Raw genomic sequence first — 24,609 nt, forward strand, 5'->3', positions numbered from 1 at the left:
ATAAGCTGTAGTAGAGGAGAAAGCTGCTATTACTACGGTTGCAACGACGACAGCTACGGCTGCTGTAGCTGTTGTGAAAGCTATTGCTACTGTGAAATCTGCAGTAGATGAGAAAGCTACAGTGATGCTGTAGTGATGCTACAGCAGAGGAGGTAGCTACAGTAGAGGAGAAAGCATAGGAGAAAGCTGCAGTAGAGGAGATAGCTGCAGTGATACTACAATAGAGGAAGAAGCTACAATGATGCTACAACAAAGGAGGAAGTTGCAATAGAGGAAAAAGCTGCAGCGATGCTATAGTGATGCTATAGTAGAGGAGGAAGCTATAGTAGAGGTGCAGTAAAGGAGGTAGCTATAGTGATGCTACAGTAGAGGAGAAAGCTGCAGCATAGGTGCAGTAGAGGAGGTAGCTGCAACAAAGGAGAAAGCTGCAACGATGCTTTGGTATAGGAGGAAGTTGCAGCAAGAGGAATTTGTAGCGATTTGGTAGATAAACCTATAACGATTAGCTCTTAGCAAGAGCTGAGGATAGATAGTTGACAGTTAGGCAGCAGGCGCGATTGATGCAGATCACAGCTTGATGAAGACAATGCTACGGCGGCGGACAACCCGAGCCTAGGGTCGGTGCAGGCAATGCCGATGAAGAAGAAGGTCGCATGAAGGAGAAGAGGGAAGGAGCAGGCAGGGGTTGGAGAGGGATCCACTATTGAGGGCGAGCAAGGCCACACCAAAACAGGTCCAATAGAAGATAAAAAGAATTATTAAAGAAGCTTTTTTACATTGAAGCTATTCTACCCTTATTTATACAGATTAAGAGGAAGAATTTCCCTCAACAAGAGTAGAGAGATTTTCTCGGGAAATCTTACCAAAGTAAAGAGATTTACTCCACTTAGCCCAATGCACCTAATGGATTGGTCCATGAGACAGCTCCACGAATGGTAGGAGTAATACATTTTGAGACCAATACATGGGTATTTTGGGTATTATATGAAATAAAAGATACTATTTGAGAAAAACAAAAACATACTCACCTTTTGAGAAAAATAAAAAAAATATTTTTGAAAAATTACCCAATATAATTTGTGATACTCATACAATATGATAAAAGTTAGAATGATATTGTAGATGAACGATAAAAAGGTAGAATAATAAAGTAGATGATCGAATATCAAATCTTAATGTGATGTTGTCATTCACTTATTGCATGAATTTATGCGAGAACAAGGAGTTGTGATCCCTATAATTTATGATTAGGTCTTTAATTATAAAAAATAAAAAATAATATTAATCATCTATAGAATCATAAAATTAATTTTTATATTTTTAAAAATATAATAATTATTTATCAAAATTAAGAATTTTTTTAAATAACATAAACATTCAAATTATTTTAGTAAAAGTCTAAGGGTACTTTCGTCCAAATAAGAAAAGATAAAAAACTAATAATGTGAACTTTTTCCGTTAAAATGCTGTATAAAAATCTGGATAGATGTAAATCCTTCTTCGTATTATCTGAAAATGGTAGAAAATAATTGAATTTGATGTAATCATTCTTTAATATTTTCTCAAGATGGTAGTGAATGATTGATTGTATTTAATGTAGTCCTCCTCGTCATAACAATAAAAAAAGAATAAATTCTTAGAAAAATAAGAAAAGAACACTACAATTCATCTATTAAGCATTAATAGAATATTATAAGGAAAACAAAACGTAATAGTAGTGGTAGGCGGTACTGCCAGAGGCATCCACGTGGCTTCTGATCAACCACATAATTGATCCGAATCAAGTGATTGCACTCGTATTCATTGCGCCTTATGACGACATACATCAAACGTAATACATCATGAGTAATACCTCAACATTCAATCGAGTACCTTCTCACTCTTCGACCTAGTACGATGTACTTCGGAAGGTCCAAGGTGGGACCTGATGTGCTGACGAATCACATGGCAGGTCTTCGGAGAGGTATTCCAAATACGAAAATGTAAAATACCTCAACAGAACTTACTTTCCCTACCCGCCGATCAGTTAATCATTCCAACCACTCAATCGGTGGGACCATTTTCCCAGTCGTAAGTAGGTACGCGAATTGGGTAAGAAATTAACATGCGGAAAGCATTTTTTTGGTTCAACAGTACTTTTACTTCCGAGACTGCGCCTCCTATATCTCCTCAACGACACCCTCCTCGCCCACCTATCTCCCGCCACCAGCCACCGCGCCCTCTCGGTTCTATAAATAAACACCTCCCTCGCCCTCCTACCTCCTTAGGAGGGACTTCTCTTACTACAGACGCCTCTCTCTCTCTCTCTAGCATTTCCTTTCACGCCTCAACATCGTCGTTGTTACTCCGAAAAAGGACGGAGAAGAGTTCGAGAATGGCCCTCGCCAGTGGCACTTCCCTCCTCCCCCGCCACCAGCCCCTGCTTTTCTCCTCTTCCTCCTCCTCCGTCTCCCGCTGCGCCTTCCCCGGCTCCTCCCAGGCTTACCTGCCGTCCCTCGTCCACGCCGGCCGGAGGAAGGCTTCCCCCTGTCCCATATCAGTCGTGAATGCCGCGGAGCCCTCCAAGGTGAAAACTAAGGAGCCGGCGTTGGAGGAGAAGCTGCGGAGGTGGTCGGTGCATAGCTGGAAGGCCAAGAAGGCGCTCCAGCTGCCGGAGTACCCGACCATGGTGGAGCCGGAGTCGGTGCTCCACACGATAAGAAATTCCCGCCGATTGTGTTTGCCGGTGAGGCCCGCAACCTAGACGAGCGCCTCGCGGATGCGGCCCTCGGCAAGGCGTTCCTTCTCCAGGGGAGCGACTGCGCCGAGAGCTTCAAGGAGTTCAACTCCATTAACATCCGGGACACCTTCCGGATCCTCCTCCAGATGAGCGTCGCCCTCTTGTTCTGCGGCCAGATGCCCGTCATCAAGGTGAAATTCGATCGACATAAAACCCTAGCATTCACATCGCTTGCGATCTCACCGGTTCTGGAGTTTGTGTTAATGTTCTCGATCTGGGGATTTACAGGTGGGGAGGATGGCAGGGCAGTTTTCAAAGCCGAGGTCGGAGCCGTTCGAGGAGAAGAACGGGTTGAAGCTGCCGAGCTACAGAAGGGACAACATCAATGGCGACGCGTTCGACGAGAAGTCGAGGATTCCGGATCCGCAGAGGATGATCCGGGCCTATTGCCAGGCGGCTGAACCTCCTCCGCGCGTTCGCCAACGGTGGGTACTCCGCCATGCAGCGCGTCACGCAGTGGAACCTCGACTTCACCGAGCACAGTGAGCAGGGAGACAGGTAGGCGACCATCAGTCCCTGTCTCATCAATTTATGGCGGTCGTCTTGCATTCGCCGTGAACAAACATCTCGACTTTAACCTGTGTTATTTGGGGAATAAAAAGGTCCTTGTAAGGTCTTCTGACTGAAGTCACAGTGATGTTTGTTTTTATGCCGCTGACAGGTATCAGGAACTGGCCCACCGGGTGGCCGAGGCCCTGGGGTTCATGGCTGCAGCCGGGCTTACGATGGACCATCCCATCATGACAACCACTGAGTTCTGGACCTCCCATGAATGCCATCATGACAACCACTGAGTTCTGCACTTCCGGCCTCCATTATGATTGTTCGGCCCACTTCCTCTGGGTCGGAGAGCGGACTCGCCAACTTGACGGTGCTCATGTCGAGTTTCTTCGAGCGTTGCCAACCCTCTGGGCATCAAGCTGACCTTACTATTCACTGCGGTAGAATGATCTCCAGTTAAATACTAATTAGTTCACGCTCAAAGCTATTTTGCGAAACCTGGAACATGATAGTGCTAGTGAAGCTTAAAATCAATAGTGATGAAGATGTCGAACTCCTAATTGAGAGATTTATTCACTGTCGCATCTCCTCTAGCTCCTTCAGTGCACATTTTGCAAATCTAATTGGATACTTGGTGGATGATGTAGGTAAGTGACAAGATGACCCCAAGGAGCTCGCAAGTTGATTGATAAACTGAACCCTCAGAACAATTCGGGGAGGATCACGGTGATAACGACGATGGGGGCAGAGAACATGCGGGTGAAGCTGCCCCCATTTGATCCGAGCGGTTAGGGGAGCTGAGCAAATTGTAACCTGGGTCAGTGACCCCATGCACGGGAATACCATAAAGGCCCCCATGTGGTCTCAAGACTCAACCTTTCGACTCAATTCTGGTATGTTCGCAAGTTTAGCTTTTAGGCTAATTAGATATTATGTCATGTAATTAGTTAACTTTAATATCTTTAACTTTTTATATTTTAAAAAATTATATTTATAAAAATAAAAATATTTTATTTTATATTTTCTTATGCTGTTGACTCTACTAATAAAAATACTATAAGATTTATCATTGAGCATGTGCGTGCTCACTTTATCTTATTTTGATTTATTACTGAATATATATGATATTTTCAGATTAATAGGAATAGTAATGTAACTTTTAAAAGTACATGGATCGGAATACTAAAGATAACTAATTATAGGGGATAATATATAATTTTTTTGTTTTTAGTTTTTAGTTATGAATGTTTAATAAATAATCTATAGGTCAAAACATTGACGTATACATTTTGCCATAAATAAATATATATCTTTAATGAATTCATAAAAGGAGATTAAGGTATAATATTAAGTGAATTCTTTTTTACCTAAAAGTACTGTCTTTACAGTACCTTTATTGCCTAAAGGTACTGTCTTTTAACTCATGATATAACGAGAGCCTGATGACATTTTCAACATTTCTATCTACTATGGATAACATTATGGCTCATAATAACATTAAGAATAATGTACAATGCTGGATTAATGATGGCCTGGTGACACTTTCAACATCATAGCTTATGGTTGCACACTTCTTAGATAGTGGCAGGGATGTGGCTGGAAATTTTAGAGCTTCCATTAGCAGTAATTATAGTATTGCGAATTCCTTAGGCTGAGGTCCGGGCCTTCTTTGATGTCCATGAGCAAGAAGGAAGCCACCCGGGAGGTGTTCGAAGAAGAGTTAGGGTGCTATGATGTCGGAATGGTTTTAGAGAATTATTCTTTCTTCTGGATGTGTCCTCGCATGATTTTTGATATAAAGCTACCAAATTATGTAGCTGAGGCAAAAGTCTTTGTTCTTCTGGGTGGGTGGGGGATTTTTATATCAACTCTGTGAAGAACAAAACAAAATGAAGGTTGACTGATAAAAGAGCATTGAAGTTTAACAATAAATACTAGACGAAAATATTATTTTATAGATCTTGGAGCTAACACAATAGGAGAAACTTGAATGATCTTAAAAGACATTTATGAATGTTTGAAGATAAAATTGAAGATATTGAGATAAAATCAAAATTCAAACTGTGATGTGAATAGTATTGATTTTATTGAGATAGATGATTTTGTTGGATTATATGATAAAGAAAGTTAGATATACATACAGATGATTATGCTGATCAGATTGATTTTATTTTTGAACTTTGGCTTAAGAAATCTAATAAGATTAATTTCAAACAAATTAGAATTTTATAATTGATCAAAACAAATAAGAGAGATCGAGCATATGAATAACTAATATAAATTGCATGACTCAAAATTTAAAGATTCTAGAAGAAATTAACGATATCAAAGGAAATTATATCAACCTTCAAGGCTTTCCATAATATTTTTTTTAGAGTTCAATGTAGGAGAGCATGTTAGAATATTAGATCAAATTTTGTGATTAGATATAATTTTGATTTATAACTCTTACTCAAGATATAAATATCTATCATAATTATAGTAAAATTATTGAGTTTATTCTTCTTCTACAAATAGATGTTTATATAACACTTTAGATATATAATTGAAAAAAAAAGATAGATCCAAAGGGAGACCTAGAAATCTAGAGATTTTAAATTATTATATTTGATATAGATTTTTTAGTTTTGAGATGTGTTCTATATTTGATAACAATTTTGCCCATGACGAAGTCTGAAAGAGCTACAACAGCACTGCAAAAGGCCACATGATGGATTTCATGAGGTATGAAATAGACAACAGCAAAGCAGAACACCAAATAATTAACACACACTGATGAAGATATAATTTCCGTATCATGAGTTACGAAAGAGATATAATAGCACTGCAAAAGACCAAATGGAAGATAAGCAACCATGAGGATATGTATCTTCCCCATCATGACATGTGAAAGAGACATAACACTACTACATTGGACCAAACTATAGCATATATATATATATATATATATATATATATATATATATATATATATATATATATATATATATATAATCATAGTGAAGCCATGGAATGCTCATCATAGTTAAGCCATGGTTTCAAAGGACGACTGTTCCATGACATGCTTGGATTTCTCAGGAGCTTTGACCATTAGAGACTTGAAGATGGGCTTCAACTTCTCCACAGTCTTCACAATTCCCAGGAACATGAGCCTGTAGAGTATGACCATCCCAAACAAGATGGCAAGATCGACCCACTTGGAGTGGCCCATCTCAACTTGCCATGTCTCCCTCAAGATCTCATCCCCAGTGATGGTGGGAGGCCCCCCAGCTTGGTTATTGGGAAAGATCAACCCCAGGAACTCATTCTTGTAGAATCCTTGGTTGGCATACTTGTGGAATGCAATGTAGTACATTGGGTACCTCCACACTGGCTTGGGTAAGTCATTGGGCAACCTAAAGAAGCCTCCATTTAGCATCATCACTCCTTGGATCCCTGCTCCAGTGATGATGCCCATGAGGAAGTCTGGGACGATGCTGGCTACGATCATCATCAACCCCTCCACAAGCATCATGCACATGAACAGCACTAGAGAGAAGTAGACGAAGTGGTCGATCGACTTCTGAAGTCCAACCAAGTAGTAGGCAATGGCTCCTGGTACCACAGAGACGAGAGCCAAGTATGGAGTTGCAGAGAGTGTGTTGGCGATCGTGAATGCAGACACTCCATAATGTCCATTTAATCTTTCTCTTCCAAATATCTGGATTCGACACGTCAAACCATTAGCACTGTTCTAGCTTGTTTGTACTACATGTTCATTCGAACAAGATGGACGATTTTGGCTCATAAATTTTTGCTAGTAAGAACTCAAACTAACCTTCATGTCCTCTACAAACGAAGGGAAGCCTCCAATTGCCATGAAAGTTAGGAATGAAGCTATGAACATGAGCATGGATCCTCTTGCCTGACAACAATCAGAATCGAGATGATTATAAAAGAGGTTTGGGTACGAATATACCAAAACATGATGGTCATCGATCTGGATACCTGAATCGAACCATAACCGTGGCCAACATCATGAAAAATGGTGCCCACACAGAGGCAAAGGGCGATGTAGATGGCAAATCTCAACCAGTAGTAGCCCAAGTCCCTGTACATGTTCACGAAGGATCTTCTCGTGAGGACAAGCGACTGAGTTATGAAGCTTGCCGGGTTCCTCTTCTTGACCAGAGCTCCTCCCTTCATACACAAGTCAAGGGATGGTGAATTCACATGCTGTGGGAAAGCTACCATGAACAAAGATGATGTTACTTGCTGCGATTACCATGCCGCGGATATCTGCTATTTGCGTTGTTACTTGCTGTGAGCTAACTGAGGATCTGTAAGACTTTACGAGGATCTCGATTGCTTCTGCAGTGCTTCTTGGATTGGACTGGTAATCTTCTTCGATATCCTGTCGGTGACCGGGTCACCAGTGCAACGTTTATATATAACTTGTTCTCGCTTCATCAGAATGAAAGAAATGAATGACACTGACCTTGTCAAAGTCTTTGTTGATGGTCCTGAGATAGTGGTCGGAAGGATTTCTTAGAGGAGGACAGGGGAATCCATTCGAAGCAAAGAACTGGAGCAGAGGCAGAGTAACAACACTGGTTAGAACATGACCTCGTCCTTCTTTGGATTGCCAAATAATTTTTCCTTGATAGTTGACTGTAGAATTACTGAAGACTGGAAGGTCTACCTCATTAGCCATGGACGCAGCGCCAAAGAATACTGTCCTGCCATAAGCCAGGAGGCAAAGGCCGTGGAAGAGCTCGAACACCTCGCTGCTGGGCTGGTGAATGGCCGCCACGACGGTCATCCCTTCCCGTCGAGCCAGCCTGGTGATGCGGTCCATGACGTGGTAGGACGCGGCGCTGTCGAGACCGCTGGTGGGCTCGTCGAGGAACAGCAGCTGAGGCCGCGTCAACAGCTCGATGCAGATGCTCACCCTCCGCTTCTGCCCGCCACTGATGCCCTTGGAAGCCCACCCTCCGATTCTGGTGTTCATGGTTCCTTCCAGCCCCATCTCCCGTATCGTGGCCTCGGCCCTCTCTCTCTTCTCCGACCTCGACATGGAATCCGGCAGCTGCAGCTGCGCTGAGTAGTACACGGCCTCCCTCACCGTCAGCGTTGTCATGAGTACATCATCTTGAGTTACATAAGCCTGAGAGAAGAACAGCTGTTGAGTACTCAACTACTCCAAGAACTGAATCTAATCGAAGACTTTTGAGGAGGACCTCTTTGTACATACCGAGGATCCAAAGGCGAGCTTCTGCCTTTGGCCATTGATCAGGATGTCTCCTTTCTGACTCACACCAGATCCCAGCCTTCCTGATCATTTAGCCCGCATATGAAAGTATCAGATACAAATATTCACATCTACAAATAGATCCTATAGGAAACTGAAGAAGGTATCGAATGTGATGACCTGCTAATGCATCAAGAAGTGTAGATTTGCCACAACCAGAGGGTCCCATGATGGACAACACCTCGCCAGGCCGAGCGCAGCCAGTGATGGCAGAGAGTATGGAGACGCGCCCACCTTTGCGGTCGGGCGCCGAGACCCAGAGATCCTCCCAGGTGAGGAAAACGCCTTGCTGCTCCCTTCTCCCGTTACCGCCGACCTTACGGGCGCCACCGCGCCTTTCACCGCCTACCTCCTCCGTCGCGAGTTGGTCATCCTGACGAGGACTTGGGCTCAGCGGCGGCGGGGTAGTGGGAACATAACCGAACGGGAAGGACGCCTCATCGTCGCCAGGGGAGTCGATGCCATGCATCTCGATGTCGTCGCCAACCGCCGCCGTGGCTCGAAGGCGGAGCGGCCGGGTCGGGCTCGGACTCGGAGTCCATCTCGGCACACTCGATTGGGAAGCCATGGAAGCTTGTGGATTTGGCGTGAGGAGCTGCCTGTGACGAGACCGGAGAACCGAGGCCAATAAATAGACGTGGAGTCTGCATGGGTACAACGTAGGGTGGCGTGGCGGGTAACACCGTTCCTACTTGGAAAAAAGTGGTGGAATGTGGTGGCAGATGTCATAGTCTCTTGGATGATGGATCTGTCCCTTTAATAGTTTAATAAAACACTAATTAACTAATGAAATATTTTAGAAAAAAATTAAATAAAAAAAATTAAAATTAAAATTAAGAATTGAAACTATTTAGTTCTAATTTTAAATTTGATATATATATAATTACTAATTTCAAAATTAGAATTGTCGATTTTGGAATCAAAACTATCGATTCTAGAATCATCGAGGTTAGCTTAGCCAATGAGTAGTAAATGATAGTTCGGTTCGAATCATAATCGAACTGGAAATTGAACTGAGTCAACGATTTAACGAATCTGAACTGAACTAAAACCACATGTGCTCGGCTGAGAAGTGAGAGAAATTAAATCCTTTTCTTCCTTAATGTATAAATAGAGAGCACCATATCAAACACAAACATCTTCTTCTTCTTCGTTTCATTTTTAACATATCCCCCTTTTGCTTTACTTGTGGTAGTATTATTGCCCGTTCTAACCAGATGTGCTGTTGCTGCTGCTTGACATGTCGTCGTCGCAACGACTTGGGGATGGAGAAGCAACCGATGGATTTAAATGCGAGATTAAGGAACAAACGTTTACCTTGACTGGGTGCTGCTGCCGCCGGCTGCGGCGACTGGCTTGAAAGGTCGCAACCACGACGTTCCTCGGCACGCTCGCCGCCCCCGACCCCACACGCTAGCCATCGTCAGTGATGACCTCAGTCGCCTCTCCTCAAATGCTTCACATCGTCGTCTTCGGACGCTTCGTGGCGACCGACGGCGAGGGGAACTCGTGACGGTGGCTGGTTTGACCCGCAGCTGGCTTCGTCAGCCACGGCATTCAATGGCTACTTAAACTCACTGTACATATAGAGTCCGGCGCTGTCGTTCAAATATCGCGACTCGTTACGTCGGAATGGCCTGTTCCTGCTTCAGTGGATCGAGCTGCAATCGTCGCGCCTGCTAAGACTTGAATGCCCTTCAATTCCTTATCACGACCTTGACTTGGAAGGCCGACGGATGTGGTTGGGAATTTATGAGGTTTAGGAGGCCACAAAACACACACACACACACTCTCTCTCTCTCTGTCACTATACATATATAATATCTTCATTACTCTCTAAACCAACTTCTGTCCTTAGACCGACAAAAAATCATGTCCTCCTCTCTGTCAAAAACTTTTGTAATATATATCGATTTAAGCTAAAAGTTTAAAATTTTAAATTATAGACTAAATCTAATATATAATATTATTTTTTAATCATAATTATAAGATTATCCTCTTAGAGTATCTTTTCATGTCATACACATAAATATTTTTAATATATATTTTTTATTAATATGTGAGGTTTAGGATCTTTCCTTTTACTCCTCAGAGTTTAAACTTTACCTTTACATATTTTCGTATAAAGCAACTCATTCATTTGTATCTACTTATACCCATAGTAGTATGACTTATTTTCAGTCAGCCAGACTAGAACTCAATCTTCTTTTTTTTTTTCAATTTTTTTAATTTTTGACTTATTTAGATCAAATTTTTGGTCATCTAGAGTATCATATTAGTAATTTTATAATAACTAGTCCAAGTCATGATGAATATATATCAAGTCAAACACTAATCAACACAAAAGTTTAAGCTTTTAGATTATAAGCCAAACCTAATATACATAATATTATCTTTTTAATCATCGATACGAGACTATCCTATTAAGATATCTCTCTTCATCTTACACACATGAATATGAATATATATATATATATATATATATATATATATATATATATATATATATATATATATATATATTATGATTTATGGTGTAAATAAAATTAGCTACATCAAAGAGTTAAACTTATGATACAAACAAAGTTACCCATACTACTAACTAAGTTATGGTTACGAATAAAGTTGATATCACCACCTATCCTTATTTAGGGGAAAACAATTGAGCCACATATAAATAAGAGAAGAATGTTAAAAAATATTCATATGAGGAGAGATTATAAAAATGATTGAAAGAATAGTATGTAGATATTCAAACTAGTCAAATTAATATGTATGAAGTCAAACACCAATTCAACCCACAATCTAATAACTTAAGCTTGAAGAAGAAAAAAAAAAGTAAAAAAACGATAATTGAATAAAAAAAGAGAGAGATTTAAGTGAAGATGAGCTTAGAAAAATATGTGAATATAGATTAAAAATAAACTAAGAGAATAATTTCAAAAAAATAAATAATAAATATTTAAATTAAACCCAAAATCTAATAGCTTAAGCTTAGGATCTTCACCATTTTGTTGGCTTACTTAACACATAACACCAAGGAAAATGTTACTTGTTGCTTAGTCTTGTTCGACAAGATATATGGCGAAAGGCAAAGTCTTTCGGAATCGTCTATTCTCATTGCAATAGATTAGTAGTTTTCTTTGAGTTGATCGTATCCCAGTAACTTGGAATACCCATTTCCTCTAGAATGATCGAAAGGTTTGAAGACGAAGTGACAGATGATAAGACTGCAGGATCTGATTAAATTAATTCCTCAAAAGTATTTGGTGGACTTCATTTCAATGTCTCTGACATCATAAAGAACTCATTACTTCCTCCTTAGTGTATTAAAATTGATTGTGACACCAGATAATAAGAATTCAATTGATCAGAGCTGTCAGGCAGGTTGGGTAAAAGTTTACCTCTCAAATTTCATATCTCAAAGGTTTGGCATAGCGATGGAAGCCATAAAATAAGACTGCAATGACAAACTCTAAAGTCTAAACATAGTCGGGTCATCCATCAACTTTTTTGAGGTCTCATGGAATGTTCTTAGTCTTGCATGTCTCCTTCTAAACAAGAAAATATATCCTGGAATGTTGACTTTAAAGTCTTGCCAAACATAATTCTTGAGGTCTTATTAGTTTGTGGAATAAAAGGTATGGCGTTAGACCTTTTCATCATGCCTTCTTTCGTCTATAAGAACAAATATTTTGAATAAGTCACTCGTTTCAATTTCTTCCTGAAACATTTCTTTTGTAAACTCGATATAAAGAAACATATTTTCGTCAAGTTTTACGTTGTTAATCAAGATCAGATTGGGAACAACACAACGGTGACAGATCTGAAGATGGTGTGGAACGAAGCAAACAATAGAACTGCTCATCCAAGGAATGACATGTAGAAAATTTCCAATGAATATTGCATCTTCTTTTTCTAAAATCTTCAATTGGATATGTAAACAGGAAAATAAAAAAAATCAAATCTCTCATTTTGATCCACGTTTCTCCTTCTCCTCATTTGATTCCCTCCTTCAGCAAGGTTAATTAACAGGTTTTAGACAGGAGTGTCGATTGGGTTGGACCAGGTCAAATTGATTCCTCTTCGTCACCCATGATCGATTCTTTTTTCTTTTCTAATTTTTAGTTCAAGATGTTTATTTTGATAAAACGGAGTATCCTCTTGCTTGAGTGTCGAATGAAGATTATCAAGTAATCTCGGGCAATTGCATATGTTAAGTTCATGATGTAAGGTGGGATGATGCCTCTATCGAATCACACATGTTGAGTTTATGATGTGAGATGGGATGAAGTCTTGGCCGAAGACCTAGATATATTGGAGCGAGCTCTCATGTCATCATCTTACTTGCAATTAGAGTGAAGGAACTATAAAATAGAGAAATGAATTTAATCGGATCCATCTATCATCAAATAACCTATATATATATGAAAGTCACACAGATATCGATCAGCACATTTGTGATAATGATTTGATTTTATCTTTGATCTAAGTGATCCAAAACTCTTTAGTTGATTTAGAAGAGACATACTTTAGGTTAAGTGTTATCATGCAACACTTTTTTATTTAATCATATTTTTTATGAATTTAAATATAATCCCCTTAGCATTTTAGACCTCCTCTTTCATAGATTAATTATTTGTTATGACAACTTGGATACTGTAGATATTTGCTCTGCATAAAAATAAATTGTGCAATAAACACTGCACACCAATTCATGCAATGAAATTACACACTAATGAAGAAATGTTTTCTCCATCATCGAGTTATGATAGAGACTTCTGAGGAACTCTGGCCATTAGAGACTTGAAGATGGGCTTCAACTTCTCCACAGTCTTCACAATTCCCAGGAACATGAGCCTGTAGAGTATGACCATCCCAAACAAGATGGCAAGATCGATCCACTTGGAGTAGCCCATCTCAACTTGCCATGTCTCCCTCAAGATCTCATCCCCAGTGATGGTGGGAGGCCCCCCAGCTTGGTTATTGGGAAAGATCAACCCCAGGAACTCATTCTTGTAGAATCCTTGGTTGGCATACTTGTGGAATGCAATGTAGTACATTGGGTACCTCCACACTGGCTTGGGCAAGTCATTGGGCAACCTAAAGAAGCCTCCATTTAGCATCATCACTCCTTGGATCCCTGCTCCAGTGATGATGCCCATGAGGAAGTCTGGGACGATGCTGGCCACAATCATCATCAGCCCCTCAACAAGCATCATGCACATGAACAACACAAGGGCAAAGTAGATGAAGTGGTCAATCGACCTCTGAAGGCCAACCAGGTAGTAGGCAATGGCCCCTGGTATCACAGAGATGAGAGCCAAGTATGGAGTGGCAGAGAGGGTGTTGGCAATTGTGAATGCAGTCACACCATAGTGTCCATTTAGTCTTTCTCTTCCAAAGATCTGTGTTGGAAGAACATGAAGCTGTTAGCTTTGCTCAAGTGGAAGAAAAGTAGTAATTGGTGGAAGAAGAATACTAACCTTCATATCCTCTACAAAAGAAGGGAAGCCTCCAATAGCCATGAAAGTTAGGAATGCAGCTGTGAACATGAGCATGGAACCTCTTGCCTGAGAAGAACCAGAGTTTAGAAGGTCACAAAAGAGTTGGAGAACTGAAACATCCTAAATGAATACCTTCGGAGCTCAGTTGGCATACCTGAATTGATCCAAAACTGTGGCCAACATCATGGTAAATTGTGCCCACACAGAGGCAAAGGGCGATGTAGATAGCAAATCTCAACCAGTAGTAGCCCAAGTCCCTGTACATGTTCACAAAGGATCTTCCTGTGAGGACAAGCGACTGAGTCATGAAGCTTGCTTGGTTCCTCTTCTTCACCACATCTCCTCCCTTCACACACAAGTCACTGGTTGAATTCACATGCTTCGCAAGCTACAGTAAACAAAAGTAATGTGCAGTAAATGGTAATACAACAATCTAAATTACCATGTCACGAATCTCTGCTATTTGCTGTGCTACTTGCTGCCAAGTAGCTGAAGACCTGTAGGACTTTACGAGGATGTCAATTGCTTCAGACGTGCTTCTTGGCTTGGACTCGAGATCTTCTTCGATATCCTGAAACAAAAGTTTTCTCCCTTGATTACGGTGAGAAATGAAACATGAAACAATGAGAAACAAAATGTTACTGACCTGTTCAAAATCTTTGTTGATGGTCCTGAGATAGTGGTCGGAAGGATTTCTTAGAGAAGGACAGGGGAAGCCATTCGAAGCAAAGAACTGGAGCCAAAATGTTCAAGTTAGCAAGGGCAAGTCTCAAGCTTGTTACTGATAGATAACCGAGACTAAAAGATGTACCTCATTAGTCATTGAAGCTGGGCCAAAGAAGACAGTCCTGCCATAAGCCAGGAGGCAAAGGCCATGGAAGAGCTCGAACACCTCGCTGCTGGGCTGATGAATGGCCGCCACGACGGTCATCCCTTCCCGACGAGCCAGCCTGGTGATGCGGTCCATGACGTGGTAGGACGCGGCGCTGTCGAGCCCGCTCGTGGGCTCGTCGAGGAACAGCAGCTGAGGCCGCGTCAACAGCTCGATGCAGATGCTCACCCTCCGTTTCTGCCCGCCACTGATGCCCTTGGAAGACCACCCTCCGATTCTGGTGTCCATGGCTCTTTCCAGGCCCATCTCCCTTATCGTGGCCTCGGCCCTCTCTCTCTTCTCCGACCTCGACATGGAATCCGGCAGCTGCAGCTGCGCTGAGTAGTACACGACCTCCCTCACCGTCAGCGTTGTCATGAGAACATCATCTTGAGTTACATAAGCCTGAGAGAAGAACAGCTGTTCAGTACTAAACTACTCCAAGAACTGAATCTAATCGAAGACTTTGAGGATGAACTCTATGTACACACCGAGGCCCCAAAGGCGAGCTTCTGCCTTTGGCCATTGATCAGTATGTCTCCTTTCTGACTCACAGCAGATCCCAGTCTTCCTGATCATTGATCCCCATATGTACGTGTCAGATACAAATATTCACAACATATCTACGAATAAATCCTATAGGAAACTGAAGAAGATATCGAGCGTGATGACCTGCTAATGCATCAAGAAGTGTGGATTTGCCACAACCGGAAGGTCCCATAATAGCCAAGACCTCGCCAGGCCGAGCGTAGCCGGTGACGGCAGAGAGGATGGAGACGCGCCCACCTTTGCGGTCCATCGCCGAGACCCAGAGATCCTCCCAGGTGAGGAAAACGCCTTGCTGGTTGCTTCCAGAATTGCCGGCGACCTTACGACCGGCGAGGTCTCCATTTCCTACCTCCTCCGCTCCGTGCTCGTCGTCGTGACGAGGACCTCCGTTCAGCGGAGGTGGGGAAGTGAGAACATCACCGAACGGGAAGATAGCCGCACCGACGGCCCTGGGGCTGATGACGCCATGCATCCCGATGTCGTCGCCAACCGTCGCCGTGGCTCGCGGGCGGAGCGGCCGGCTCGGGCTCGGACTCGGAGTCCACCTCGGCACACTCGACGGGGAAGCCATGAGGCCTTCTTAGTTGGCAGTCAAGAGATATCGCATGGCGATATCCACAGGGGATTGAAGCCATATAAAGAGCAGCGGAGTGCGTTGTCGCAGAAGCAGGACGGCACCGGAAACCGGACTAACACGTTGGACTGTGGCGGCAATTGCCCCGTTGCGTCGTTTCTTTGACTTGTACGCGAGCGCTGGATTCCATGTGATCCAAATTACATTTCCGGTTCCGTTCCCTCCTTTCGTTGACTTCTCTGCCAGCGCTGAATTCCCTTCGGCCGGTAAACCTTCCACGTCCGCACCACGATCCCAAGTCAGCACGGATGCGTATCCTTGTTCGTCGTCACCAACCCACTCAAAAAGACAGGAGGCACGCCACGTACCGGTCGTGACTTAAGTCTTCTCTATGGAGAAGATGCGGATCGAAAGGCCAGCCGTGAGATGAGTCGCGCCGCGAGGCAAGTCCCCGGACTCGAGCACAAACAAATAGGCGTCTCGTGGAGTGGTCGACGTGGCCCGCGGCTGCATACGACCCCGTCCGCCGACCGCGATTGACTACACCCACTTCATCCACATCTTGGACGATACACGTAGCTCAACTCTATTATAACGTATTCATATGATATTATTCCTTATCTTATACGTGGATTTCGTTATTTTGTATGACTAAACATGCAACAACAGCATAGACATCGTGGAGCTTTGTTGCAGGTCTTGTTCTCATTTGAGTAGGTACGGATCACACCAACTCTGCTGGACATTTTGTACTTGTTGAATCACTTTCATCAAATTGAATATGACAACGATTTGGATTTTTCTAAGACTTGATTTCCACCTACTATGACTAAACTTGCAACTCACTTCAGATCTAAGACACGAGAAAATTACGTCAAACTGAATCAAATTAAGGTGGGTGGCGTGACAAGTGGGATTCTCAAAAGTATTTGGAGGACTTGGATTCCAACACGTCTCGCATCAAGAAGAAATTGTTGGCTCATGAAAAATTTGGTCCACGAAAACAAAGTGAGTTATGAATTATAGGGTAATTTGGTAGGGCAGATGAGTTCTCAGTGAATTGAATTCAGCAGAATTATTACGCAGGTAACGTGTGAGTGTTAATCTCCTTCTTCGGTTGATTAGATACCAATAGAAAAGAATGCTTGATTGTTGACTTTCTTCCTTGATATAAGATAGATATTGACTTTTTTTCTTTATATGCCATACATACGACACGCTTGGCTTGTTCACACTTTTGATTAATAATTAGGTTGTTTATTTTTCTTTTTCTAGCCAATGAAGCTAATCTACATGCATGAAGCTAAGCTAAGCGAAGCTACATACATGTGTGGTGGAGGGCAATGAGCATTTAAATCACTAAGATTATAGAAAAGGATTGTCTCTTTAATGCTAAGATATCATCCGACTTATGTGATATAAATCTGGACGCCATCTGGATTCGATGTATATCTTATGTGACATTAATTCTTGATGGGCAATTTACCACTTTACCACCTCTTAATAAGGCAGTATTAAAGTCATTGGTCTCTTATACGTCAATGCAAGTAAAGTTTATTTTCAATGTATGTCTTTTATATGTCAATCTAACTCTTGCTCCACTTCTCATTTAATAATTAACATTCTAATTAAGATTCAATAGAGTTCAGAATCAAACTTAATATGGTGTAGGTAGGGCATAGCTCAATAAGAAAATTAAGTTAGGATAATACAATCTCTCATTTTAAGAATTTGACATGTTCTTCAAGATTTAATATAGTCTAAATGAAACTTATGAGTGAAATATAATCTAACAATAACTAACAATAACCAAGACACTTAAGCTCAAACTAATGGTAGTATACACATCAACATCAAACGCCAATGTATTTTATTTTTTTCATTGTAGCTCAATTTTATATAATCAAAATTTGATAATGATGATTTTATAATTTTTTTACCTTATCTTAATTTTGGGAGCTAATAACATATTATCTCCTATGGTTAGATTTCTTTAGCATTCCAATCCTTATACTTAAAAAATTTATATTAAAATCCTTATTATAGTTATGAATGTGAAACATTTAATCTCATTTATTCTAATATTATCGATTTTACCGATTGAAGATATAGCACGTGATAGTACGTACATGAATGACCTGAAAAATGATGTGCAAAAAGGTAATTTCAACAATGATGACGGATGGTGGTGTCATGAGTGACTGTTGTGGTTAGTAAGAACAACGCGATGGTTAGTCTTGTCAATGTCGACCCGAACATTAATGACGAGAAGGAAAAAGAGATAGAGCAATAAGGCATATGTAGATGCTACACCACTCTGTCACATCTGTCTTCTCTTCGTCCTCTCTTGTTATTGTCGACGATGCATATGCTTGACTTGTCTCTTCTTCCTCCTCCCTTCTCATCGTTAGCAATGTAGATGGCCTCACTTGCCTTCTCTTTCTCTTCTGGTGTTGCATCGCTCTATCTCATTTGCTTCATCACTTGGCTATTCTTCCTCCTCTCTCCCGGTCGTCGATGATGCAGATGCCTTACCTGTCTCCTTTTCCTCCTTCAGCATTAATGTAAATGTAGAGTAATACTAGAGGAGGAAGAGGAGATAGAGCGGTGTGACACCGACGTAGATACCTCACCGATCTACCTCATCTTCCTCATCGTCGTCGATATTTGAATCAACATTACCAAGGTTGACCAATAGGTATATTAGAATACCAATATACCAATAGGTATATTAGCATAATAGCATACCAATAGGTATATTAGATTTGATACATTTTTATTATCAAACTATATTTGAGCATGATGATGTTCAATCTGTGTAATAGCATACTATATTTGTTATAAAATACAACAACGAAGAGGATGAACAATATTATGAAAACCAACTATAGATAACAAGCACAAGATCAAGAACTATAGGAAATGTATTTAGGCTTGAAACATATATAAATATTTTCTTAAAAATGATATTTGCATCATTTTCTCAATAAGATTGATGTGAATTTAATACAGATAATTTTAGTAGATATGACAAATCTTTAGAAGATCTGTATTGAATAAATAATAAAGAATCTTCAAATAGGAATTAGATAATGTTTAATTCAGTTATTTTTTAAAGTTAAGAAAGAAGAAGAATAAAAAAATTATTATAATTTACTCTTAAATATCTATTTATATATATTTGGACAAAAGACACAATGATAAATAACTACTAAAATAACTACAAGGAAACTAATTTTTTTGATGTCTAATAACTATTATATCTTTTTTTAATATATTTGAACAATTTATAACAATCCTCACTTGTCAAAATATAAATATTTTCTTCAAGTAATTAAATAATATTTATGAATAAAGTAATATATCTTTCAATTTGAATATTATCTTAGTGCAAACAACACAAAGTGAGGTTGAAATCCTAAATAGAATAAAGGCTTCGAATTTGTTATTCCTAATGACAACACCGGACACCAAACACATAAATATAACATTCTCGTATTCTTGACAAGTTCTTGCTCAATCCTAATATGGTCTTATGCTAATCCAAGTTAATAAACTTTTATTAGAGAAACTCCAACTCTTAGTCGTAGCGACATCACTTCTAAGGTCATATATGTGAAGTTCTTAGTCACTCTTTGAGATACTTATCCTAATTTAACTAAACTTTATTAAAAGTATAAGTAACTCAACTCTCATTCGATGACAACTAGCTCTTTAACGTTTTTAGATGAGACTAGTAAAATATTCCAAAGTGTTGAACCACTTCATATGTCAATGACATGTTCTTACCTTTTGAACTCTTCGTTACTTATTTCATAATGTTGAGTAGGGTTGCTATCATTGGTAGATCTTTTATTCAAGGAGTTTTAGCCCCATCTATTTTGATGTTGATATTACAACTTCGCTTGTAAGAAGTTTGGTGAATGAATGAACCAAATTCTCACTTGTTTTTATAAATATAAGTGAAATAATCTCACTCTTGATTAATTTTTTCACATAATCATGTCTAAGACTAATATGTCTTGACTTTCTATTATATATTCTACTATACACATGAGTCAAAGTAGCTTGACTATCATAAAGTATAGAAATTGAATTCATACTCTTAGAAGCCAATAGAAAGTCCCTTAACCATTAACCTCTTTTTCTGCTGTCGCTAAAGTAATAAATTTCATTCCATAGGTAAGTGAGTTATACATGTTTGTTTCTTACTCTTTCAAGAAATAGTTCCACCTCCCAAAGTGAACAGCTAACAAATAGTGGATTTGCTATCTCCTAAACTCGATATTTAACTTGCATCAGCTATAATCTTTGGTCCACTGAAGAACTCTTTCAATAGCTTTCTAATGTAGTGCATTGCTAGTAAATATACTTAATTTACTAATTACAAAGGCTATATACACTGCATTACATACATAAGACTTCCTATAGCACTAGAATACTTTAATTGAGCTATAATTCTTCCAACATTCTTAATTAATTTGATACTTAGGTCAAACGAGGTATTTGCTTTTTTGATTTTTTAAGTGACTAAATTTCTTTAGTATTTTCTCTATGTAATGAGATTGACTCAAATTATATCTATCACTAATTTTTTTTACCTTGATACCTAGTATGATATCAATTTACCCAAGATTTTTCATCTTAAATATTGAAGATAGAAACTTCCTTGTTTCTATAATATCTTTTATGTCATTACTCACTATTAGCATATCATTAACATAAAAACAAACTATCACCATATAGTTTCGAGATAAACACATTTATCCACAACATTGTGAATAAATCTATTAGAAAGAATTATTGCATCAAATTTCTCATGCCACTGTTTTGGAGCATACTTTAAACCATACAATGACTTAACAAGCTTACATACTTTATGCTCATTTCCTTGTAGAATAAACCTTTCGGGTTGTTCCATATATACCTACTCATCAAGGTCTCCATTTAAAAATATCATTTTGACATCCATTTGATGAACATAAAGATAAAAAAAATTGATACTAAAGTAAAAACAATTCTAATGGATGTGATCCTAGAGAGTATTATCTATATGATACTTCCTATGAAATACCTATTTATAACTAATATGTTTAGAGGTAGAAAGTAAATCGATATGTTCCCAAGTGTGGTTTGACATAATAGTGCTGAAAAACTATAGAAAGCATCACATGCATAGCAGAAAAATAAAACTAAAACCAATTTCCCAAAAGAATCATATCTGATCTTCCTGTGACGATCGGGAGCAAAAAACTCGTAAAAGTAAAAACTACGTAACATGTGTGAGACGTTCTCACCTAGGGGAGATCGTATATCCCCAATTTATAAATCTCAATCTATGGATATAGGAGCTCTTGCAAACTCCTCTCTAGCAATGATCCATATAGCGGATGAAGCGGTGATGCATCTCCTCTCGTGACACATTCTTTCCTCGCCTTTGCACACCATCACACAGTAATAAACACAAGAAAGGGCCGGCCCTTTTTGTTGTTCTCATGCCCCAAATAGGACTGATGGTAAGGGAGGAAAGGGAGGGAGGAGAATAGGAGGTGGGTGGCCAAAGAGTCTAGCTCATGACCCCTTGGTCTCTCTCCTATTTATAGAGAGCCATCTCAACTTAACCATAATAGATCTTGCCCTATTGAGTATTCGATATTCATCCAATTACCCTGGCATATTGGATACTGGATCTTCATCCAATTATCCCTAACTTAATGGAAATTGGATCTCAATCCAAATATCCACTTTAAGCTCTTATTGGGTTTCACCCAACGAATCCAATAAAACATGGGCTTATTGGATATCACATATCTAATCATCTATTCATCGCGTCATCTACCATATGTGTGTGACCCTTTAGGCTTAATATCGAACTGGTCGTGAGTTGCACCTGTAAAAACTTATTATGATTTAGTGAATTATTATCCCCATAATAATTCACTTAATTCATTGACTACAATCATATTAGGCCACTATACCAAAGTCCTTAAACGATATAGGAGGATCTAATCTATTGGATATATCTACTATCAATTACTGTGTATCTATAGTCTCTCATCTATCTAATATACTAGAGTTTATATATCGGGCATAACGCTATTAGATTTATACGAAATCTATCCGAGTTTCACTCTAATCGAATTCTCCCAAAGAACTCTCTCAATCCGAATCTCATGCTTATCAAATTCATCATGTTCGATCGATCTTAGCCAAGGATTTGCTTGAGTGAGAATAAATAAGATATTTCTCTTATGATACCGAAAGTGTATGAGTCTCTATTGATACTCAATTGCCCTCGTAAGGTTGGCTACTATTCTTGATGACCTGTTGTGCTAGGTTTGAAACTTCCAGACCTATAAGTCCGGTATCAAAGAGTGGAGTACTCATACAAAGCATCCTTGGTATCTCAGGTCTAAGGACTAGACACACAATTGGGACTACAAAATCGTTGTATGACAATTATGTATTATTAAGCAACCAACATTCCATAAGCGGATCATTCAGTGAACTCATTCTCCAATAAGCACTTGCATTATATCCCTAGTGTCCCCACACAAATAACTATGAGATTAGCTGCCTTCATCATATGGACATGTATATAGCACACTGGCCTATCCTGCTATCTTAATGTCCCTATCGTATAACATATGATCAGGAATATTTAGTGATTTGTGTTTATAGGCGAATTTATCTCACTATCATAATCTTATTATGATTCAATTCCTATTATACAAATTCAAGGACATCACAATATATATTAATCACATAATATAAAGTGAAAAAAATATCAAATAATAATAATAGAAAAGATTATGCAACATACCACATGTGCCATCACTCGTGTGATTGGCTTGTAGGGCACTTATAACTAGCAAATAGAATTCATCTGATCATTAATAACATCTTTTAAGAAAGCAGCATCATGAGAGGCCATAGCTTCTTTAAACATTTTAGGATCATTTTTCACTTGTAAAATAAGATGAATTGTTCTTAAGACTCTCTTAGTAGTTCTTTCTACAAGGTAAAAAGAAATACTTTGAGAATCAATCTTATTTGACCATAATATTTTTGCTTCCCATACACGAGTGCTTCTCCTTATTCATGAGATTTCTCACCAATCTCTTGTAAACTTGATTGATGTCTAATCAAAGGAATATTAGGTTGCTCACCAACCTCTTGAGCTATCTCCATTGGTGACTCTTGACTAGTTGGAGAAGGAATATTGTCACTTGAAGTCAATAAATATTCAAAGGACTTCATATCTCGTGATTCTATTATGACATTAGACTCCAAATTAAGAAGTTGATAAGTTTTGGTATTTGAGGCATAGCTTACTGCACATTTGATTCTTCTAGATTCCAACTTTATCATTTGAGGATAATTATTCTTATAATATTCAAGACACTCCTACACTTTAAAATAACAAATATTAGGTTGTCTTCTCTTTCATAACCCATACAAAGAGATCTTACTCTTTTTAGAAGAAATTCGTTTTGAAATATGACATGTAGCTTGTTACGGTAAGTAACTTTTTTAGTCGTGACCTTGGGGTCGATGCGGCTGGTTCAAGGGTCCGGACGACTGGGATAAGGCGTGACTAGGGGGATCTTGTGACGGCCGATTGCGGGGGATCTGGCTGGAATGCTCCGTGACGCCGGGTTGGGTCGGCTTCGGTCGAGTACCTGCACAAAGGTCGGGTTGGCGGTTCGGCCCGACCCCTCCGACGATCAAGTCAGTGATTGGGAGAGGAGTTTTTGGGTGAAGTCGTGCTTCTGTGTGCCTGCCTGGCTCGCTTGAAGCCCGAGGGTATTTATAGGTAAGTTCGATGTTACCTGATGCGCCATCCTGTCGGGGCAGGGCCGTACACCCAATTGCGTCTGTCGTCGTCGTGGGCGTTGCGTGGGAGGCCGAGCCGCCACAGGGTATGGCGAACCTTGGTCGACGCCTTCCCCTGCCTCGTCCGGTCGTGCGGGGTCAGACGAGGAGGTCGTCTGGGTACGGTGAGCGAGGGTGCACATTACGTTGGTGTTAATGCTCGCCCCCTGGGGCAGTGTGCCGTCCAGGGGTGGCTGACATCGGGGTGTATTACATCAAATCGGGTGTGTTACGTCCAATTTGTTTTTACCCCTATCATATTCCCCCCCTGAAAGGAGCTATGCGTCGGTTTTTGCATGTAGGGGGTCCGATGCATGGCTGCTGCCTTTTGGTGGGTTGGCCACGCGGATCTGAGGGGCTCGACGTCGGTGGGTCGGTCGGGCAGAGTTGAACTCGGGGGTCATGGAGCCGATGGTGTGGTCTCGGGCGGCGTGCAGTCGAGGGCCGAGGAGCACGACGCAGGCGGGTTACCGCGCAAGCGTGGTCTCGGGCGAGGGCCGAGGAGCACGACGCAGGCGGGTTACCGTGCAGGCATGGTCTCGGGCGGCGTGCAGCCGAGGGCCGAGGAGCACGACGCAGGTGGGTTACCGCGCAGGTGTGGTCTCGGGCGACGTGCAACCGAGGGCCGAGGAGCACGATGTAGGCGGGTTACCGCGCAGGTGT

General features: G+C 40.4%; 2 protein-coding genes and 1 pseudogene across 2 annotated transcripts; 1 reads left to right on the plus strand and 2 right to left on the minus strand.

Annotated features, from left to right (window-relative positions):
* Nucleotides 1–2,374: 2,374 nt before the first annotated feature.
* Nucleotides 2,375–5,014, plus strand: LOC103974321 (phospho-2-dehydro-3-deoxyheptonate aldolase 2, chloroplastic-like; annotated as a pseudogene).
* Nucleotides 5,015–6,262: 1,248 nt separating this feature from the next.
* LOC135638224 (ABC transporter G family member 1-like) lies at nucleotides 6,263–9,187 on the minus strand. Its single transcript, XM_065151244.1, has 8 exons — nucleotides 8,691–9,187; nucleotides 8,514–8,593; nucleotides 7,962–8,426; nucleotides 7,758–7,844; nucleotides 7,545–7,673; nucleotides 7,268–7,459; nucleotides 7,098–7,184; nucleotides 6,263–6,980 (listed from the first exon to the last, which is right to left on the minus strand). The coding sequence occupies exons 1-8, from the start codon at nucleotides 9,136–9,138 to the stop codon at nucleotides 6,306–6,308; spliced, it is 2,163 nt and encodes a 720-aa protein (XP_065007316.1). The 5' UTR covers nucleotides 9,139–9,187; the 3' UTR covers nucleotides 6,263–6,305.
* Nucleotides 9,188–13,251: 4,064 nt separating this feature from the next.
* Nucleotides 13,252–16,204, minus strand: LOC135638352 (ABC transporter G family member 1-like). Its single transcript, XM_065151456.1, has 8 exons — nucleotides 15,621–16,204; nucleotides 15,440–15,519; nucleotides 14,889–15,353; nucleotides 14,724–14,810; nucleotides 14,520–14,648; nucleotides 14,232–14,423; nucleotides 14,057–14,143; nucleotides 13,252–13,978 (listed from the first exon to the last, which is right to left on the minus strand). The coding sequence occupies exons 1-8, from the start codon at nucleotides 16,066–16,068 to the stop codon at nucleotides 13,337–13,339; spliced, it is 2,130 nt and encodes a 709-aa protein (XP_065007528.1). The 5' UTR covers nucleotides 16,069–16,204; the 3' UTR covers nucleotides 13,252–13,336.
* Nucleotides 16,205–24,609: the final 8,405 nt, after the last annotated feature.

This window comes from Musa acuminata, chromosome BXJ3-5 (genome assembly GCF_036884655.1).
Source record: "Musa acuminata AAA Group cultivar baxijiao chromosome BXJ3-5, Cavendish_Baxijiao_AAA, whole genome shotgun sequence".
In the NCBI taxonomy this organism is placed as follows: Eukaryota; Viridiplantae; Streptophyta; class Magnoliopsida; order Zingiberales; family Musaceae; genus Musa; species Musa acuminata.